The sequence below is a fragment of the Pistacia vera genome, unplaced genomic scaffold (genome assembly GCF_008641045.1).
Source record: "Pistacia vera cultivar Batoury unplaced genomic scaffold, PisVer_v2 Contig218, whole genome shotgun sequence".
NCBI lineage: Eukaryota > Viridiplantae > Streptophyta > Magnoliopsida > Sapindales > Anacardiaceae > Pistacia > Pistacia vera.
The window spans coordinates 334,610-354,306 of NW_022196022.1; the positions used below are offsets into that span (position 1 = coordinate 334,610).

The window sequence follows — 19,697 nt, forward strand, 5'->3', positions numbered from 1 at the left end:
ATGGTGATGACAAGCCATGATGAATGATGGATGGTGATGCTTTACTTCAGTGACGCTGAATCGCTGATTTTACTATTCATTTTGTATGTTAAACAAATATATATATTTTTTTTTTAAATCTTTATGATAATGTTTTTCACTTTATTATTACACAAATTATTAATGATTTAATTAAGGAGAGTATTAAAATGGTGTATTGTTGTTGTAACAATGTAAAGTGACCCTAGTTATTAGGTGCGCTAAGAAAATGATTGGGCAATATAGTAATATTATTATTAGTGTGGGTTACAATTACACCCTGAAATGATCATATTTATCAAGTATTAATGATGTGTTATGTCAAAGCATAACAAAATGGGTCATTAAAATGATCCGTTATAAACCACTCTTTGATAATCGGGTGAGACGATAGAGTCTCTTGAGTGTATTATTTAAAAGATTTTGAGTTCAATTTCTCACGATTGTTAATAAGGATAGTCACTGAAAGGATAATCATTAAAAAGTTTATCCGATCGTTAATTTCAAGGTCCCGTAAAATTTGTCAAGAAGTGGACAAATTGCTCTGATAAAAAAAAAATAAAGGATCCATTTGAGTATTTAAGGTAGTTCAACCAATTTATATTGTCACTGAGTTCTTAATGTATAATGTCCATTTCTTTAATTTTCTTATTACGCACAGCATTAAATAAAATTTAATCTAAGTAAAATTAATATTAATTATTTTTTACAGTAAATAAATGGAATAAAGTGGGTTTATAAACATTCAAATCCGCGGTGTTAATATGGTGTTGGTGTATGTGAAAAGGTAGGACCAGTGGGGATGGAGGGCGGGATCAGGTGTTGGAGATTGGTCTGCCATGTGACGGCCCAGAGACAACAGTTTGGAAAATCATGAGAAAAAAGGTGAAATCTAGGCCGTTGATTTGGGGAAAATTTTGTGGGGATTCATATGCGGTTGGAGGCTACTTTCTGTTAAGTGGGACCAACTTATCTAAATCACGTTTTGATTGATTGTAAATCTTGTGTCCACTACCATTTTGATTCTTTTTAGCAAATGAAGTTTTGTACGGAATGTTTGGATCAACGGATTAGCAACTGTGACCTGGGCCCGGCCGGTCCTTCTGGACAACATCTTCTTGGCTTAAATTAAGCCCACTTGCCACCGTTCGCCGCAGGTGTGAGCTGCTGTGTACAACAGGAGTCGTAATATTGCATTTTTNTTGATCGAGAATGGTGATGACAAGCCATGATGAATGATGGATGGTGATGCTTTACTTCAGTGACGCTGAATCGCTGATTTTACTATTCATTTTGTATGTTAAACAAATATATATATTTTTTTTTTAAATCTTTATGATAATGTTTTTCACTTTATTATTACACAAATTATTAATGATTTAATTAAGGAGAGTATTAAAATGGTGTATTGTTGTTGTAACAATGTAAAGTGACCCTAGTTATTAGGTGCGCTAAGAAAATGATTGGGCAATATAGTAATATTATTATTAGTGTGGGTTACAATTACACCCTGAAATGATCATATTTATCAAGTATTAATGATGTGTTATGTCAAAGCATAACAAAATGGGTCATTAAAATGATCCGTTATAAACCACTCTTTGATAATCGGGTGAGACGATAGAGTCTCTTGAGTGTATTATTTAAAAGATTTTGAGTTCAATTTCTCACGATTGTTAATAAGGATAGTCACTGAAAGGATAATCATTAAAAAGTTTATCCGATCGTTAATTTCAAGGTCCCGTAAAATTTGTCAAGAAGTGGACAAATTGCTCTGATAAAAAAAAAATAAAGGATCCATTTGAGTATTTAAGGTAGTTCAACCAATTTATATTGTCACTGAGTTCTTAATGTATAATGTCCATTTCTTTAATTTTCTTATTACGCACAGCATTAAATAAAATTTAATCTAAGTAAAATTAATATTAATTATTTTTTACAGTAAATAAATGGAATAAAGTGGGTTTATAAACATTCAAATCCGCGGTGTTAATATGGTGTTGGTGTATGTGAAAAGGTAGGACCAGTGGGGATGGAGGGCGGGATCAAGTGTTGGAGATTGGTCTGCCATGTGACGGCCCAGAGACAACAGTTTGGAAAATCATGAGAAAAAAGGTGAAATCTAGGCCGTTGATTTGGGGAAAATTTTGTGGGGATTCATATGCGGTTGGAGGCTACTTTCTGTTAAGTGGGACCAACTTATCTAAATCACGTTTTGATTGATTGTAAATCTTGTGTACACTACCACTTTGATTCTTTTTAGCAAATGAAGTTTTGTACGGAATGTTTGGATCAACGGATTAGCAACTGTGACCTGGGCCCGGCCGGTCCTTCTGGACAACATCTTCTTGGCTTAAATTAAGCCCACTTGCCACCGTTCGCCGCAGGTGTGAGCTGCTGTGTACAACAGGAGTCGTAATATTGCATTTTTGCGAGGTATATGTAATCGTTAATGTCAAGGTCCAGAAAGATTACTTAAGTTGTACGTAAATATGTTCCGTTAGAAAAAAGAAAATAATAATATCATTTGTTTTATTTTTTTTACCTTATCCTATTCCGATCGTACTAAAAATACATATTTGTTTTCTTATTCTCAAAATTCAATCTTATTTTATTAAACTATTTAAACCACTTAGCTTTATTAATTTAATTAAACATCCCTAACAAAAAAAGTTTATAAATTGATAAAAACACCTCCACCCACCAACATTTGCCAGAATCTACCGTAATGGCGCACTACTGGTTGGATTTGGTCGATAGTGCGCCGATCTAGCCTTTTTTGACCAAATCCAACGTGGATCTGGTCGTTGATGGCCAAATTTTTGGCTATATCTGGTCGTCAATGATGGCCAAGATATGACCGTCATTGACGACCAGATCTGGTTGTAGATTTGGCCTTTTTCGATTATATCCACTATAAATCTGGTCGGAAAAGGTCATATCGGCATACGACTGGTCAAATCCAATCGGTCATGCACCATTACGGCAGATTCTGGCCACCTTCCAGCAGTGGTGGCCAGAATCTGGCAAATGTGAATAGGTGGGGTGTTTAGCTAAATTAACAAACCTAGTGAGTGTTTTTGTTAATTTTTAAATTCTATCTCGTAATCACAACCCAACTCAATTTTTTCAAAAATATTACTCAAAATAATGAAACAAACACAGCCATGATAAAAGCTTCCATGACATTCATCATCAAAACATCATAAAACGCTTGTTGAGGAGACATGATGGTCCACTTTCATTGATGAAGATTGAAGATAAATGATGAAGTTCCTAGCAATGTATGCATTTTGTCTAGCTCTAAGCCATGGACATACATTTTACACACGAACTCCATTAATGGACACTCTATTCAAACAAAATCCACTGTCAAGATGACAACATTTGTATTCTAATTTGTTTGACAATATCTCCTTAATTATAGAATGATGAGATTAGTGAATAGTGAATTAATTTGTCAACTTAATTGTTATATATATATATATGGTTAGAATCCCAACTTCATATGTATAACATTATTCTCGTGAAGTTTGTCAAAAAAACACTCACTCAAGCGAGATTAATATTATTATACCTCACTCGAGTAACTAGACTTGAACATCTCGAGTTTTTGCCATTTTTCTAAAAATTAGTTCTTCTGATTCAAGTGTCCAACTCTAAGCTATGGACATACATTTTACACACAAACTCCATTAATGGACACTCCACTCAAACAAAATCCATTATCAAGACGACGATGAATGATTTGATCAAGTTGACCTTTGACTTTGAAAAATGATCAAATATATATATATATGAAATTAACTTTTAAATTATTTATCGTTTAAGAATTTAATTTGATATATTTAATAAATTATATAATGAATTTTATATCTATTATTTAATTGTACAAAGAACAAAATGAAAAAAATTTGTATATCTTTTTATATATTTTATAAAATAAATATCATTTGTAAAATTTGTTTGTCAAATTAAACTATTGTCAATTGTTTTGTGTTTCAATACTTCTTACTTACAAAAAACAAAAATCATATATATATATAAGGGTTAACTCACAATCCTTCACTTAAATCGAGGATGTTCAGATGAAAAATTGAACATGAGACCGTGTATCTATCCACACTGTCCCCAATTCATTCTAACAATTTAGACCACCCGTAAATGGGTTATATCAAAATATTGAAGTTAGGAAGAAAAAAAAGATAGATATAAAAAAATTGTATTTTGATGAATTATTTGAAGGGGTCGAAACATAAAAGTGAAATTACAACAAAAATTATAATATTTTACTATAAAAACTAGATAAATATTTGAATATTTTATTTATAGAAATTTATTATAGTTTAATTTGGAAATGTTGTTATTTGTGTTAACTTAATAACTTGTTCATTTAATAAATTTTCTTGGTTTTGTTTTACACTCGTTAAAGTATCATAAATTTATCTCATATCATCAAACACAATCATAAATATTAATTATAAAGAGCATTATAAATAAATACTCACATTTTTGTATAACTTATATCAAATATATTATTTATTATAAGTTTATTTATAATTGTATTGTTAAGTTTAATTAACGTCTTGACCCCTCAATTGAGTATCTGTCTACATCCATGAATAAAGGGTATCACATCATTAGTATAATTAATTAATACATATTTGTCACATGATTTTTTAATTTATATATATATATATAACACTAAAAACATTAAAGAGAAGAAAGAAAAGAAAAAAGCAGAACGAAAGAAGTGAAATTAATTGCGTGATTGAAGGAAGAAAATGCATACAATAATTGTAATTAGTATTGGAAATTTGGAATATCGTTGACTAACTAACAAAAAAATATATTTGAAAGTCAAGGAATTGAAGAAATTATCATTTCTCTTTCAATGTTTTTATTTTTCTGTATTTTTTTTCTTTTCAAACAATTATGCTGAACACGTTTTTATTGTTATCTTTTGTACTAATTTCCTTGTTTAATTAAGATATTAGTATTGGAACTGGGAAGTAGAGGCATGGGATACTGAGTGCTTCACAAAGCTTCGTCTGCTCCTTTAATTTCATCCACTGCAGGAAAGATCTTTATATCAGTCTATCATCCCTGTAACTTCGTCAACAAGGTCAGACTCGCACCATCTCTCAGTGCGGGTCATGAATATATAGATATATCCATACGTATTAATCTAACTTTCACTTTTTTTCCAACTTTATTTTCTAGTTTTTAGATTTTGAGCTGTTCATCATTTTCATGGCATCCACGAGCTAAGGTTAATGCTGAAGAAGAAGACGACGAAGCTGAAGAAGAGGAGGTGAATTGTTATTAAATCCTTAACTTCAGTTTTCATGCAACACGTTTGCAAATTGTACGTGAAAATTATTATTAATTTTGTAATGCTGCAGCTTGAAAGGTTTGATGATTTCACTCTTCCTTCTTCATGGGAAAGCATTGGTTTAAGGTTCATATATGAAATAAAAGCAATTTGTCGGCAGTGGTTGGGTGACGGACCTAAGAATTTACTGGTATTTTCGTGCTTTTAGTTATCTTTTTAAACAAGTCGTATCTCTGTCATCTTTTCGCTCATTTTAAACTTCTATGTTTACATTTTCTATATATATACACTACGGGGCAGTTCAGCTGGCTTCTTCAAAGAGCATATACCTTACGAAAAGCACTTGCCATTCTGCAGGCAAAGTTCCATATTGGGATTGGGATTGGAATTTTCGTGTTATTGTAAATATTTTTGGAGTAAAGGAATTGTCCGTGTGTCTTTTCAATCCGGACTCCATTAACAACAAAAAACTCTTGGAACTCATGATTCTTCTCATACTGATATAGGGAAAATAGTGTTAAATTAGGATTTAATTTAGTTTCCTTTTTAAAGGAGAAGATTGAGCAATAAGAACACATTCAAGTTAAGGATCAAAAGGATGAAACATCGACGACTTTTGATTTCGACTGGAAGACTATAGTGTGTGACAACTCTCCTAAGAAGATCAATGACAATGGATATTTATTTGCTCCAAAGGATGACTTATTACTCTACTTCAAGTATCAATCCACCAGATTGAAACTCGAGGCCGAGCTTATTTTTAAGAGGGAGAGTATGATGTAGAGAAAATAGTATTAAATTAGGATTTAATTAGAATTTAATTTTGTTGGACAACTTGCTTTTGCTCAAGCTTCTCCTTTAGGATAGTTTACTTTTGCTCTTGTTCAATCTTCTCTTCTTGGAGAACTCGTTCAGCTTCAACGTCTACTTCATGCTCAATCTCCTCTGATGTGTGATCCTCGATTTGTAACATCTCATGATCTTTGTTGGCTTTAAGAATTTCTTTAGGAAGTGCTTTATGTTTCTCGTCTTCTTCCATAATTGGTGAGACATGTATTCTTTGACGAATAACTCTTTTTTTTTTTTTTTTTTTAATTCTTAATTGTGATTCTATGTCAAAGGTTAATTAAAGAACATCAAGCAATGTATGGTCAGGTCGTAAATCAATTTGATCTCGTATATTTACATTCAAAAGAATCTTAAAGCTACTCTATATGAATGTTCATTATAGTCAAGGTAGAGTAACAACCGTCGATAGTCAACAATATATTTTCTTTATTTGATTTTCTTTATTTATTTATGGTTTCATATTAGGAATTTAGTTAGTCTTTTTTAATTTTTATTAGGGGTTTAGTTGATTTAGAAAGTTTTAATTTAGTTAAATTTTACTTTCTTATTTCATAATTAGTCAACAGTTGAGATTTCTTGTTTTAATTAGTTTTTGTGTTTAAGTAAGATTTTATTTTCTTATTTAATTAGAGTCTTGTTAGGGTTGGTTGTAACCGCCCTATATAAATTTATTATTAATTTCTTTTGAGGAGATAGAAGACTCAATGAATTATTCAAATTTATTTCAGATTTTAAGATTAAGTTTCTGTAATTGAGACTTGTTATCAGTTCTAACGGTGTAGTCGAGTATTAGTCTTGTTTTATTACGCTAACTCGCTACGAGACATACTTCCTATCATTATCAACACTCTTTAGACATTTCAGTTTCAAATTCGTCTTCTTCTCCACCAAGGCCTTCAACTTTTGAAAACTAAACTTGATGCTTTGTTTGAATCAAAATAACCTTCAAGTAAAGCATTAAGTTATGCTTTTCCTTTTTTCGGTAGGCATAGTTCTCAATAAACCTCTCTTTGATTGTTAGAGAAAACCACGGTGCATGACATCCGAAAATAAAGAAAAATATCACACAATAAAGGCAAGCATATAAACAACACCAGATTTTATGTAGGAACAAACCCAGTTTTACTTCCATGGATGTGGTGGAACAAACCAGGGTGTGTTTGTTTTGTTATATTGAATAATATTTTTGAAAAAGTTGAGTTGGGTTATTATCAATGGCAGATCCAGAAATTTCTGCTAAGGTGGGCCAAAATAAAAATTAATTATACATTAATACTTTTGTCCATTAACATTTTTGTTTGGGTGGGTCAAAATATATAAATTATATATATTAACATTTAAAAAAAAAAATTTGAGGGTGGGCCAAAAAATGGCTGGATCCGCCCCTGGTTATTATTACAAGGATAAGATTTGAATTTGAAAATGTGTTTGGTATGATTATTTTTTAATCCCCTATATTTGTTAATTTAGTTAAACACCTCCTACAATAAAAGTTTTAAAATTAACAAAAGCACTCCCACCCACCCATTAAATGTTGACAGTCGGCCACCACCGTTGGAGGGTGGTCGGAAGTCACCGGAATGGCGTACGACCGATTAGTTAGGGGTGTTTAGTTAAATTAACAAACCTATGGGGTTAAAAAAATCTAAATATTTTGAGTTGAATAGAATATGATTGAATTTTGAGAATAGTGAAATAAACATGTATTTTGAATAGAATAGACATAGGGAAACAAACACAGCCTTAACTGCTCAAGCTTAATCCCAAACCTAACCCTAAATCTTTGTACTACCCTACCAGGGGTAAGCTTACCACAAGGTGATTGCTTCTCAAAGTGTAAAACTCCTCTAACATATTCTCCATAACTATAATTTCTACCAAATAACTACGGTCCGTTTGTTTTGTTATTTTAAATAGGATTTTGGGAATAATATTAGGTAGTTGAATATGGTGAGTATTACGAGGTAAAATTTAAAAATTAACACAAAAACCCCTAGGTTTGCTAATTCAACTAAATACCCCAATATATAAAAAATTTGTAAAATGATAAAAATACCCCCATCCACCCACAATGCCAGATTCTGGCCACCATCGCCGTAATCTGACCGAAAAATGGCGTTACAACGCAGACCGGTTGGATCTGGCGAGTAGGGCTTTGATATGGCATTTTTCAACCAGATCCACTACGGATCTAGCCGTCGACGGCCACAAAAGTCCAGATCTGGCCATCAGTGACGACCAAAGATACGGCTGTCGTTGACAGCCAGATCGGTGAATTACCAGTCAGTTTTGGTCGTTTGTAGGCCGTTATGATAGATTCCGGCTACCACCGATGGTGGTTGCCAGAATCTAGCAACGATGGGCAAGTGAGGGTATTTTTGTTAATTTTAAACTTTTTTATGGGGTATTTAATGAAATTAATAAACTAAGGGGTCTAAAAGTAATTAAAAAGATATTATATTTCCTAAATAATTACCAAACAAATATTTTGGAATGGATTGGGATATGGATAGGAATATTAAACCAAACCCCCCCTACATTTTCGATTTTCTAGAGGTGATATTGTTGAAATTTTTGAGATCTTGAGTGATTAAAAAGTTGACAAAAGATATGTTAGTTTAATTGAGATATTTGAAAAAAAAAAAAAAAAAAAAAAAAAAGGTTGAGGACGTGAAGCACCGCTCTGATTGTTCTATTTTTTGAAATTTTGACAGGAGGTTGAAAATCAAAACTACCATAAACAAATATATTTTCAAATTCTCACCAGTTAGAGGATTGCATCAAATTTTGTAATATCTCGAAATGCCTTAAAACGCAAACTTCAACGGTGCTATGCCTCTGTCATTTCTGTTAGGATTTTGAAATGAAGCTGCCAGTGAGGGATGACGAGAGAGAGGTTTTATCGAATGTGTTCATACCACCCACTGCTAATCAGCCACGGTGAAAAGTTTCGAGCGTGGGTAATCTTTTGAATGGCCATGAGCCAGTCCTCAGGGAAATTGTATTTTCCAAGAATGATCACGCAAACAGCAGTCATTAGACGGCCAACACGAAGGGATTCATCAACAAGAAATAGAAAAATGTCGAATGTATACATGCGGAACCTCAGATGATCTTCGTGTTGCACTTTCCGTCACCTCATCCGATTAGTCTCTTCCAAATTATGTACATTAATTCTTGCCTGTATGGATAGGATTTCTGTAGAATTTCATTTATTTTAATAGTAATGGAATTGGGGAAGTGGAGGATATTACACAAAACTAGAGACGCTTCTAGCAAATGTAGAATTATATGGGGAGATTCAGTAATTATAAAATTTAATCGGGATGTGATTGCAATTTATTCAAAGTTTTCACAAAGCTTCGTCTTCTCCTTTCCGTCCACTGCAAAAAACAGATCTTCATATCAGTCTCTGATCTCTGAAACTTCATCAACAAGGTCAGACTCGCACCATTTCTTGGCGCGGGATAGTAATTTTTCAAATGCATTAATCTAACTTCCACTTTTGAATTCTAGTTTTTAGTTTTTAAATTTAGCTGTTCATCATTTTCATGGCATCCACGAGCAAGGTTAATTCTAAAGAAGACGATGAAGTTGAAGAGGAGGAGGTGAATTACTATCGATCCCTTCAAATTAATTTGTTATGCAACACATTTAAATTGCATATGAAATTATTATTGTTATTATTTTGTATTGCTGCAGTTGGAACGGTTTGATGATTTCACACTTGCTTCCTCATGGGAGAGGTATATCTAATTTATGTTATTAATGATTATTTATGTTACTGCTCGATGTTTTATGAAGCTGATAAAAGTTAAATTTATGGTTGGTTTAAGGTTCATATCTGAAATAGAAGCAATTTGTCGGCAGTGGTTGGCTGATGGACCAAAGAATTTACTGGTATGCTTTCTTTGTTTTGCAATTTTTGTTTTATAAATTACTTAGACGAGTTAATGGTATTAAATATTGTTCAATATCCTTTTTGTTATTGTAAATATTTTGGAGTGTACTCTTGTTGTTCATATTGTTTTTAGCTTTTAAATATATGGTTAAAGCGGGTGCATGCAAGTCGTATCCCTGTCATCTTGTTGTTCATTTAACTCCACTTTTTACATTTTCTATATTATTTGGTTGTAGGAAAAGGGAGCAGTTCCGTTGGCTTCTTCAAAGAGCATATATAAGATTAAATCTGACTTGAAGTACTTTATGAAAAACTACTGCATGGAGTACTATTTCGAGATTAACAATAATGGTACTCAAATTGTTTTTTTCCTAAATTTTTTACTAAGTTTTGGAGACTATTTCATTTTTGTTTTCCTTGACTTGAGTTCTGGTTGGTGCAGGCAAAGTCCCAAATTGGGATTCGACTTTGCATGATTTGCAGTTGTGTTTTGGAGTAAAGGAATTTTTGGTATGCTTCTATTTGCATCTTGTACTCCACATGGCATTGAATACTTCGTTGCTTTGCACTTAATGTGTGTGGTTCACCAGGTGATTGCTCCTCAAAGTGCCAGTGGTGTGGTGCTTGATGCACCAGAGGCTAGCAAGCTTTTAAGTGCAATTGCAATAGCTTTGTCAAATTGTTCCAGGTAGGGCTTTGAGTTGAAATTATTACCAGATAATCTTTATTCAAAGCATATTGATAAATGTGCTTTCCATGATATATATGCTAAATACACTACAGCAGCTTTGATGTTTGGTTTGGAATCATTTTATTTGTCTCAACTTGTAACATTTTAACTTCTATTGTTTGCCCTAAACTATAGTTATTGAATGGTTGTTTAGGCTAAAATTTGTTCATGTCTTCTACTTTATTTTTGTATCAGTGGTCTTTTTTTTAATCGCATTTGACTGCCTAAATCAAAATTTTCATTTGTACATTTGGTTATTCAGTTTGTGGCCAGTGTTTGTTCCAGTGCATGATCCTTCTCGAAATGCATATATTGGAATCCAAAATATGGGAACAGTTTTTACTAGGAGGTTTGAGGCAGATCGTATATATAGCCAGGTTCCAGTGAGACTCATGCATTTGGAAGGCTTGTACGAGTTGTTTGTTTCCAAGTTTGTAAGTTCCTAACATCCTTTGTACTTTATAGTTCTACCTCGATTGTAATGAAGCTATTTATCTCCTTATGAAATGGCCTATTATTGATGCACCCTTTCTGTTATGTCATTTGTTCTTTATGTGTCCTTCATAGGACTACTATGTTTTTTAATCATTTTAATCGAGTAATCAGAACAAATTAATGGGTATCAATCGAATTATTGATTAATGTTACCTTTAAGATAATGTTGGACTTATTGCCAGTGCCCTCACGATAGATACATTTTTATCCCTTGTAAGTTGTTTGAATCAGTTTTCATGCCCAATTTGTATAAAAACACTTACGTCAGATTTATGCTTTACATTCCTGTAGACTTTTGAATTCTTATGCTTGGAAAAGCATTACTTAATTTCATCTAATGTTGAAGGCCTACGCCACATTGGACTTCTCAATGCATCTTTTCAAAGTTCGGTTTACAATGAAGCTAACTTACCAAACACTTCCCTATGATGATGATGATATAAGAGGAGCTGATGCTGAAAATGCAGAATCTGATGATTATCCTGGTGAGATCAGCAACCGAAAACAGTGGGATGATGATTGTCCTTGGAGTGAATGGTATTCTGCGGAAGACCCGATAAAAGGTAAACTTATGTCCAGGATATTCATATTCTTCTGTTTCCAAACTGAGACAAGGATAGTAAATTTTGAGTTTGGTTGTTTTGAGAATGAAAGATTTGTTCTGCGAGAGTACATGCATACCAAGTTGGAGGACTTACTCTCCCACCCTAAATTAATTTGACATTAAAATATCAAGCTTAGAGATTTTGTTTTCTAGATCTTTTTTTTTTTATTTTTCCTGGAAGGAGGGGAGGTAGATGGAGTTGTTAAGGTTGTGTGTACTTTGCCTAGATCAGAATAATGTTGGTTTCTCAAGCTTGGAAAGAGTTTTTCTTGCTTTAAGCCTTTGCTACAGAGATTGAGTTCGTTCTTATACTTGGTGCATTTTGTGCACACAGGATTTGGTTTGATTGCCTTATGGTCAGAGAAGATGGTTGAAAGCTCACTGGAAATGGCTGAATTGGAAAATGCTTCACCTCATGAGGCTGAGAAGTGGATTTTATTCCCAACTATGTAAGAACTGTCTTTCAGTAGATGGTATATGGAGACACAGACAAAGACATTCTGATGTTATGACCAAATTAACGTTTGTTTGTGAATATACGTTCTTATATATTGTTAGACAGCTTTGGTTTTCGTTGTAAAAAAGCAAAAAGATTTTGTTACATTTTGTAGGATATGATGGTTCTGGATTTTTTTAACAGTCTAACGATTATTTTCTTATTATTTTTATTGTTTTTCTTGTAGTACCTTCCTCTTCCGTTAACTTTCTGGTAATGTAATACATTTCAAAACATTATTTTTATTCAGATACGAAAGTTCAAAAGGAAATAGCATTGGTTTCGCTTCACAATTGGGCCTTTTGATTGATGCATTGAATATGTCTTTTGAGGCTCAATTTATGGAGGATTTTGTCTCAGGTTTGAGCTACTAATATGACTTATCTTCTCCTGTTTAATTTATGTATTCAACTCTATCAACTTGCCGCATAGTGTAATAGAAATAATTGGAGATTCTAGTTTTTGTAACTTAAAGTTTTTACCTATTTGTTCCTCTTTTTGGTTTGTAGCAGCTGAAAATCCTGGTTCTGATAATTTGAAGTCCTCAATGGTTATACCCTCACCAACAGTTGTTGATCGTGTGCTTAAAGAACTCTTTCATGAGGGTACTTTCTTTCTCCATTTTTGTTGGATATGAAAACGAACTTTGCATTGACATTGAAAACAGAAAGCACATTCAAGTTCTGATGTTTGGTATTGGGGCTTAAGTTACTGTCTGCTTTGTCTAGTTGTTTTATTATTTATTGATTCTTATGATTTATAATCTTCTAGGAACAAGAAAACTTGTCCATACAATTATTATTACTGTGAAATAAATAATACTTCACAGCAATTTCTGATTTTTCTAGAAATCTCTTGTTTCTTACTACATATACAGTCCATATAAAATGATTTCCAATATTTTGAGAAAGGCATCCACCTTGTATTCTAACAGATTATTTGGCTACGAACATTTAGAAACGTACTGGATTTGCTTGTGAATTGAACATTTAATTTATTTATTTTAAACAAGTATGGATCGCATTATTAAATTTCCTCATGTTACGTGTAGGATCAAAACTACCAGATTATGCTAAAGGGAAGCATAAGAGTTCTCGATTTATTAAAGGCGCGCCCTTTGAATCTCTTTTTGCACAGTTTTGTTTACACTCCTTGTGGTTTGGCAACTGCAACATACGAGGTATGTATGAAAGTGGCTATGACTTATTTTCATGAAAAAGCTGTTTAACTGTCACATATTATGCATTTGTTTGTGGGAGATTTACCCATAAGCATTCTGTTGTTTAGTCTTTCTGACCACACTACTGTATCATTCATTTGTGTTTAGCTATTGCCATGCTCTGGATAGAATTTGTTCGAGAAATTCGTTGGTGTTGGGAAGAGTCACAACCATTGCCCAAAATGCCAGCCAATGGTTCAATTGACTTATCAACTTGTTTGATTAACCAGAAACTACAAATGGTAATTGACTTCACAGATCTTCAAAGGGCAATTTTCTTTTTCCATATCCAGATGATTGACAACAAAATGAAGTTTTCTTTAAAAAAATTGATGACTTTTGGACGAGGAGGGCCATTTTTATTTTATGAGCCAACATTAGTTTGCAACAGTGCATGCTTTTTCATAGAATAATTTGAAATAAAAACAATTTCTTAAAAGTGTGAATAATAAACTGAGTCTTCAGAATGTTGATGTTGCATAAAGCTATGAAACATGTTAATTTTTTTTTGGTTTCAAATGTTTTACATATTTAAAGATTGATCCAAGTGCTTTCCTTCATGTGTCAGATTCATGAATGTTTATTTTTATATGTACAAATTTGTTTTGCATTGGATTCAGTAGGTTAAGTTTCCTCCTGGAAGCTGGTCCCCTAGTTATTTTGCAGATTCTTTTTTTGGTACGAATATTACATTAGAATTGGTTTGCAGATCTTAGGACCTTTGAATTGCCTTGTTATTTCTTTCTATAGCATTTCTATGGCAACACAAATTTATGTCATTTCGCTGCTATATTCAGCTTGCCATTTGCATTGACAAGAAGCGTGAACTGAATGAAGACTTTCAAGATTGTTTTGGAAGCGAAGAGCAATCTGTTGGTGATATTGAGGTAAGAATGGTCTTTCAGTCTTACCATCTTCTTTTAGTGCTTGTAACTGTTCCATAGTGAGAATCAGTCATCAATATTATTTATTTCTCTTTGTCTTTCAAAAATGAATATGCAGGAAGATGGTCAAGTTGTGGAGGGTTCAACCAATTTGCAACAAGCCAATGAAAACTTAGACCAGAAACGTGACAGGTGAACGAAGCAAGTGAGAGCTCTTTGGTTGTCTTCATTAAGTTGATCTTAATTGGGGCAATTAATTCTTTTGAGCTTCTTATTTCTTTCCTCTTCATCACTTTCGGAAAAAAAAAAATTGTTACTGTTCGGTGTTTAATTTCATATGGTTTGATATTCTCATGTTATTTATAGAAGTGGCATTGAGAAGTGGTTTAGTTCACTGTCTTTGAGAGTTACTATCATGATGTGGGTTATAACTCCAAAAATAAGCACATACATTAGCGGATGAGTGGACTATGGAAAGTAGTGTTTCTTTTTTCTTTCTTTTTTTGGCCATTTGTTACTTACGTGTCTACACCAATACTTGATGTAGGAGATAGATACTTGATGTAGGAGATAGGTGGCTCGGGCAATCCTTTAATGAATGTAATGATTAGTTGATTGCAGATAAGATAAATGTAAACTTGGATTGTAAATTGCCTTTGACAATTTATCATCATGTTCCTATGGGTTTTGCATGTAGGAAAAACTCTTGCAATCTTATTGATGGATATATCGATTCGTTAATGTCAGATAAAATGGAAGTAAATTTGAATGTTAGTATCTGCTATCTGGTCTTTGGTTATTTGTGTTCTGCCATGAATTTTTCCTTTAATGAGGCTCTTTATCATTCTGTTTTAGGTTATAAATCTATCTAGTTGTTAGCTTGTTATGTGACATAGGTGTAGGACATTTGAATAGCCGATTTTTTTGGTGGTAAACAACTTGATGAATGCCTAGAACTTCTAAGTATGGTATTCAAATAGATGGAGTTAGGAGTAGTTGGTATAAATATCAGCCGATGTCGCTGATAAATCGTTTATGTTGCTCAAGAATATGTGAAAACCATTTACAAGATACAACTTGTTTCCTTTTTCTCTGGGAAATGATATATTTATCTTATTTGTGTAATTATGGTGCTTAATATTGTTGCTCATGATGCAGTCAGTCGACAGAAGAGGGTTTGCATGGATCTGGTACAACTACACCAAGGTCTAATACAAAGGCTGAAGATGTGATGTCTACTGAAAAAAAGCCTGAAGATGTGATGTCTACTGAAAAAAAGCCTGAAGATGTGATATCTACTGAAAAGAAGCCTGAAGATGTGATGTCTACTGAAAAGAAGCCTGAAGATGTGATGTCTACTGAAAAAAAGCTTGAAGATGTGATATCTACTGAAAAGAAGCCTGAAGATGTGATGTCTACTGAAAAAAAGCCTTCAGATAGTATTAGGAGGGGCTCAGCTGGTGTTGTGGGGTCTATGATGCTTCTGAAGTCATACCGAAACATGCATGCCCCTTTCACACAGGTTGCTCCATGCTCTTTGTACCGTTTCACATTCTGATAACTTTTCAAATCTCCCATTAAGTGTGGTGTTTATAAAAGTTATCTTCCTTCTCTCTGATTCATCATAGGATGCACCACTTATGACGGAAGACATGCATGAAGAACGTCTGCGTGCTGTTGAAGCCTTAGGTGATTCATTTGTAAGCTTCAATCCTTATGAATTTCTTTGTTTTAGTGACATTTGATTTATTATCATTCTGGAAGCTCCAATCAAAATAATATTTCCACATGAATTTTATTAGGGCCTATTGAGTTGTGAGTGATCTTTTCTAAGGAGTTCTCAATAGTATGTAAGTGGGAAGTCTTACAATTTGTTTGGTGTTCAGGCAGTTTATGTTTTGTTGCTCTGTCAAAACTAGCATAAGTTTGTCTGCCCATTGAAAGATGAACTGTCTTAACAATTGGAAAAGGAGGAAACAATCTACAATGATGTCTTTGACATAAGTATGCGTTATTTGACAAGAGATATCAAAAACACTAATATAAAATAATTGGAGACAGGTGGATATGGGAATTCGTGCATCACTGGTTGATATTGTGATTTGTGTTATGCCTTTCTGGTTAATATTGTGATTCTTGTTACGCCTCACTGGTTAAAGTGCATGCTATACCTTGTATATAAGTCTTTGATTCAAATATTTCAGTTTATGTTCGGGTATGCTCAATTAATATTTTTATTGACAGATTTAAATCTGATTATGATTTGTTGGTCATTGTTTGTGGCACATTAAGCTTCAGAAATTTATCCATGTCATGCTTTTTCTGTAATATGAATGAGATGCTAGATGCTTTCTCAAGGTCACGTTGAGGAACTTCATCATTATCAGCTAAGAAAGCATTGTCTACAACTTTATTTCAGGACTTTTCTGCTCAGTTGGAGAGAGATATTTTATCATCAGGTAATTAATAATTTCAACAGCTATTTTTCATCAGTCTGATATTTTTGTGTAGTTTAATGCTTCATTTGCTGGCCATCATTTTTATCTTGAGATATATGTTTTTCTCTCAAGATAACCCTTGGTATAAGGCAAATAACCCTTGGTATAAGGCAATTGATTAAAATAAATAGAGTTAAATATATGAGAAAGGGAAATCAAATTCAATCGAAAGCATTTGGATTGTGTAACTTTACCAATACTTTTCTTTTATCTATTCTTTTTCACTAGTATTTGTTTAAAATTGGGTGTAGATATGTCAGCATTTAAAGCAGCAAACCCAGATGCTGTTTTTGAAGATTTTATCAGGTGGCATTCCCCTGGAGATTGGGTCAACGATGAAAGTGAAGGAAATGGCGCATCCGGAGTTCTTACAACAGAGGGTTCACAGGATAATTGGCCTCCTCGAGGACTACTTTCACAGCGAATGTCTGAGCATGGGAACTTGTGGCGAAAAATTTGGAATGATGCCCCCACTTTGCCTGCTTCTGAGCAGAAGCCACTCTTGGATCCAAATCGGGAAGGAGAAAAGGTCAGTTTGAAAAAAGAAAAAAAAAAAGCACTCTTGAGCATGGGAACTTGTGTTCATAGTTTTCCCAATAACTCCTTTAGCTTTAATCTTCACTCACTACAGCACCTTGAATTGCACAGATCCTTCATTACCTTGAAACGTTGCAACCCCATCAGCTGCTTGAACAAATGGTTTGCACTGCCTTCAGAGCATCAGCTGACGCACTAAATCAGACTCATTTTGGAGCTTTGAAGCAGATGACAATGAAAATAGAGCAACTCTATGTTACTATGGCATCTGCACTGAAGCCTTTGCAAGGTATAGGTTGGTGTTTTTTTTTTTCTTCAATATCTTGTTCATCTTGTTTGCAAGTATTCGGCCTAGTGTTTTGAAGTTTGAATTGTCTTGGTTGCAGTGAATAATTTATCTGGTGACAGCGAGACTATAGAAGACCTAAGACGGCTTTGTGTTTTCTTTGAGCACATTGAGAAGCTGTTAATTCTTGCAGCTTCTCTTCATCGTAAGTTCTTGCATGCACCGCGCCTCACTGAAGCAATTTTTAATGACTACTACAACTTTTACCTTCCAAAAATGGGAATGAGCTCAAAGGAAGTCGATGTTCAAACGGTAAGATATCTATGACAACTTATCATTGTTAATAGTCTAGCAGATTTCTCCTAGGCTCCAGTGAAGCACCATTCTGATTGGTCTATTTGAAATTCTGAATCTTCCTGGGAACTTAATTTTGACTGGTGGTTGAAAATCGAAATTACCATTATAGGAGATTACATCAAATTAGTTGTTTTTGATAATGTTTGACTTTTATAACTATGTAATCTACAATATCAACCTTTAATCCATTGCTTTTGCAGAAACATCCTTATTATGTTTTTGACTTTAATGGTGCTATGCTCTTGTCATTTTTGGTCAGGATTTTGAAATGAAGCTGCCAGTGAGGAACCACGAGAGAGAGGTTATATCGAATATGTTCACACCGCCCACTGCTAATCAATCATGGAGAAAAGTTTTGAGCATGGGTAATCTTCTGAACGGGCATGAACCGGTCCTCAGGGAAATTATATTTTCCATGAACGATCACGCGAACAACAGTCATTATGCGGCCAACACTCCAGGGGTTTATCAACAAGAAATAGAAACATATCGAATGTATACATGTGGAACCTCAAATGATCTTCGTGTTGCTCTTTCTGTTACCTCATGTGATTGATTGAATCTCTTCCAAATCATGTACATTATTCATTTAATTATTGCCTGTTTAGATTTTGATTTGATTTCAGCCATTCGTATCATAGGATGACCCAACCCAATCATTCTCATTGCTTTAGGGTTCCATATTTTTCATTCTTCACTGCTTTTGAAATGAATTGGGTTTGTTATGAATGGGACTTGTATTTTATGTGGGGTTTATATGATTGCTTTTGACATTAAGGGTTGCAATTCTTGAATTTGATAGCTGCCCTGCCCTTCATTAACGCACTATTGATGGCAATGCTTTTCAATTTATTTTTTTATTTTTTATTTTTTTTAATAACCACGAGTGTTCCGTGAGATTCATTGAACACCGTACTAGTCCAGAGGACCCGGAAGAATGCTTTTCAATTTATTTTATCTTGATTTTGGATCTTTAATCTTTACATGACATTTGAAAATATTATTCCAAAAACATAAAAACAACATGACATGACAACACTACCTAATTAGATTACCCTACATTTTAAGGGCTATATTAAATGTTATACACCCGAAATTAAAATTTAAAATTAAAAAAAAACTGAAAGAGTCTTTAAAGGTTACATATTTTGGTAGGGTGGGGACAGTATCCATTATCAGAAAATAGTGCTTTCACTCACTCAATCAAAACATGGAGACAAAGCAAAAGCAGAGGCCTACGCAATTATGAAAATATTATTCCCTACTTTTGTGTTAAGTCTTTGATTCCTCTTCGTCCCAAGTCCATTTTTAAAGCCAATAATAAATCAGAAAATAAAAACAAAAATTGAAACTTGGAAGCAACCCAGTTTTAGTTTTAAATAAAATATATTATATGCATGTAGTTTTCCTTCTCTTTTCTTTAAATTTTTGTTAAAAATATTTGTGGGGTTTATCCAATTAGTCATACTAAGCTTTCATGAGTTGAGG

At 33.4% G+C, this 19,697-nt stretch overlaps 1 protein-coding gene across 1 annotated transcript; it reads left to right on the top strand.

Moving 5' to 3' along the window:
- The first annotated feature begins 9,593 nt into the window (after window positions 1-9,593).
- On the top strand, window positions 9,594-18,807 carry LOC116130182 (rab3 GTPase-activating protein catalytic subunit). Its single transcript, XM_031415932.1, has 22 exons — window positions 9,594-9,810; window positions 9,905-9,948; window positions 10,039-10,102; window positions 10,340-10,463; window positions 10,540-10,613; window positions 10,694-10,791; window positions 11,096-11,267; window positions 11,675-11,891; window positions 12,267-12,381; window positions 12,679-12,788; window positions 12,941-13,033; window positions 13,480-13,608; window positions 13,756-13,889; window positions 14,445-14,534; window positions 14,650-14,723; window positions 15,690-16,053; window positions 16,160-16,231; window positions 16,951-16,990; window positions 17,281-17,558; window positions 17,678-17,855; window positions 17,953-18,164; window positions 18,469-18,807. The coding sequence occupies exons 1-22, from the start codon at window positions 9,754-9,756 to the stop codon at window positions 18,763-18,765; spliced, it is 3,036 nt and encodes a 1,011-aa protein (XP_031271792.1). The 5' UTR covers window positions 9,594-9,753; the 3' UTR covers window positions 18,766-18,807.
- Window positions 18,808-19,697: the final 890 nt, after the last annotated feature.

Excerpts from the sequence above, each read along its gene's own strand:
- LOC116130182 (XM_031415932.1), top strand. The coding sequence starts at position 9,754 with ATGGCATCCACGAGCAAGGTTAATTCTAAAGAAGACGATGAAGTTGAA. Across the intron at positions 12,789-12,940 it reads TATGGAGGATTTTGTCTCAG|CTGAAAATCCTGGTTCTGAT; the intron begins GTTTGAGCTACT and ends GGTTTGTAGCAG. Across the intron at positions 13,034-13,479 it reads TAAAGAACTCTTTCATGAGG|GATCAAAACTACCAGATTAT; the intron begins GTACTTTCTTTC and ends TGTTACGTGTAG.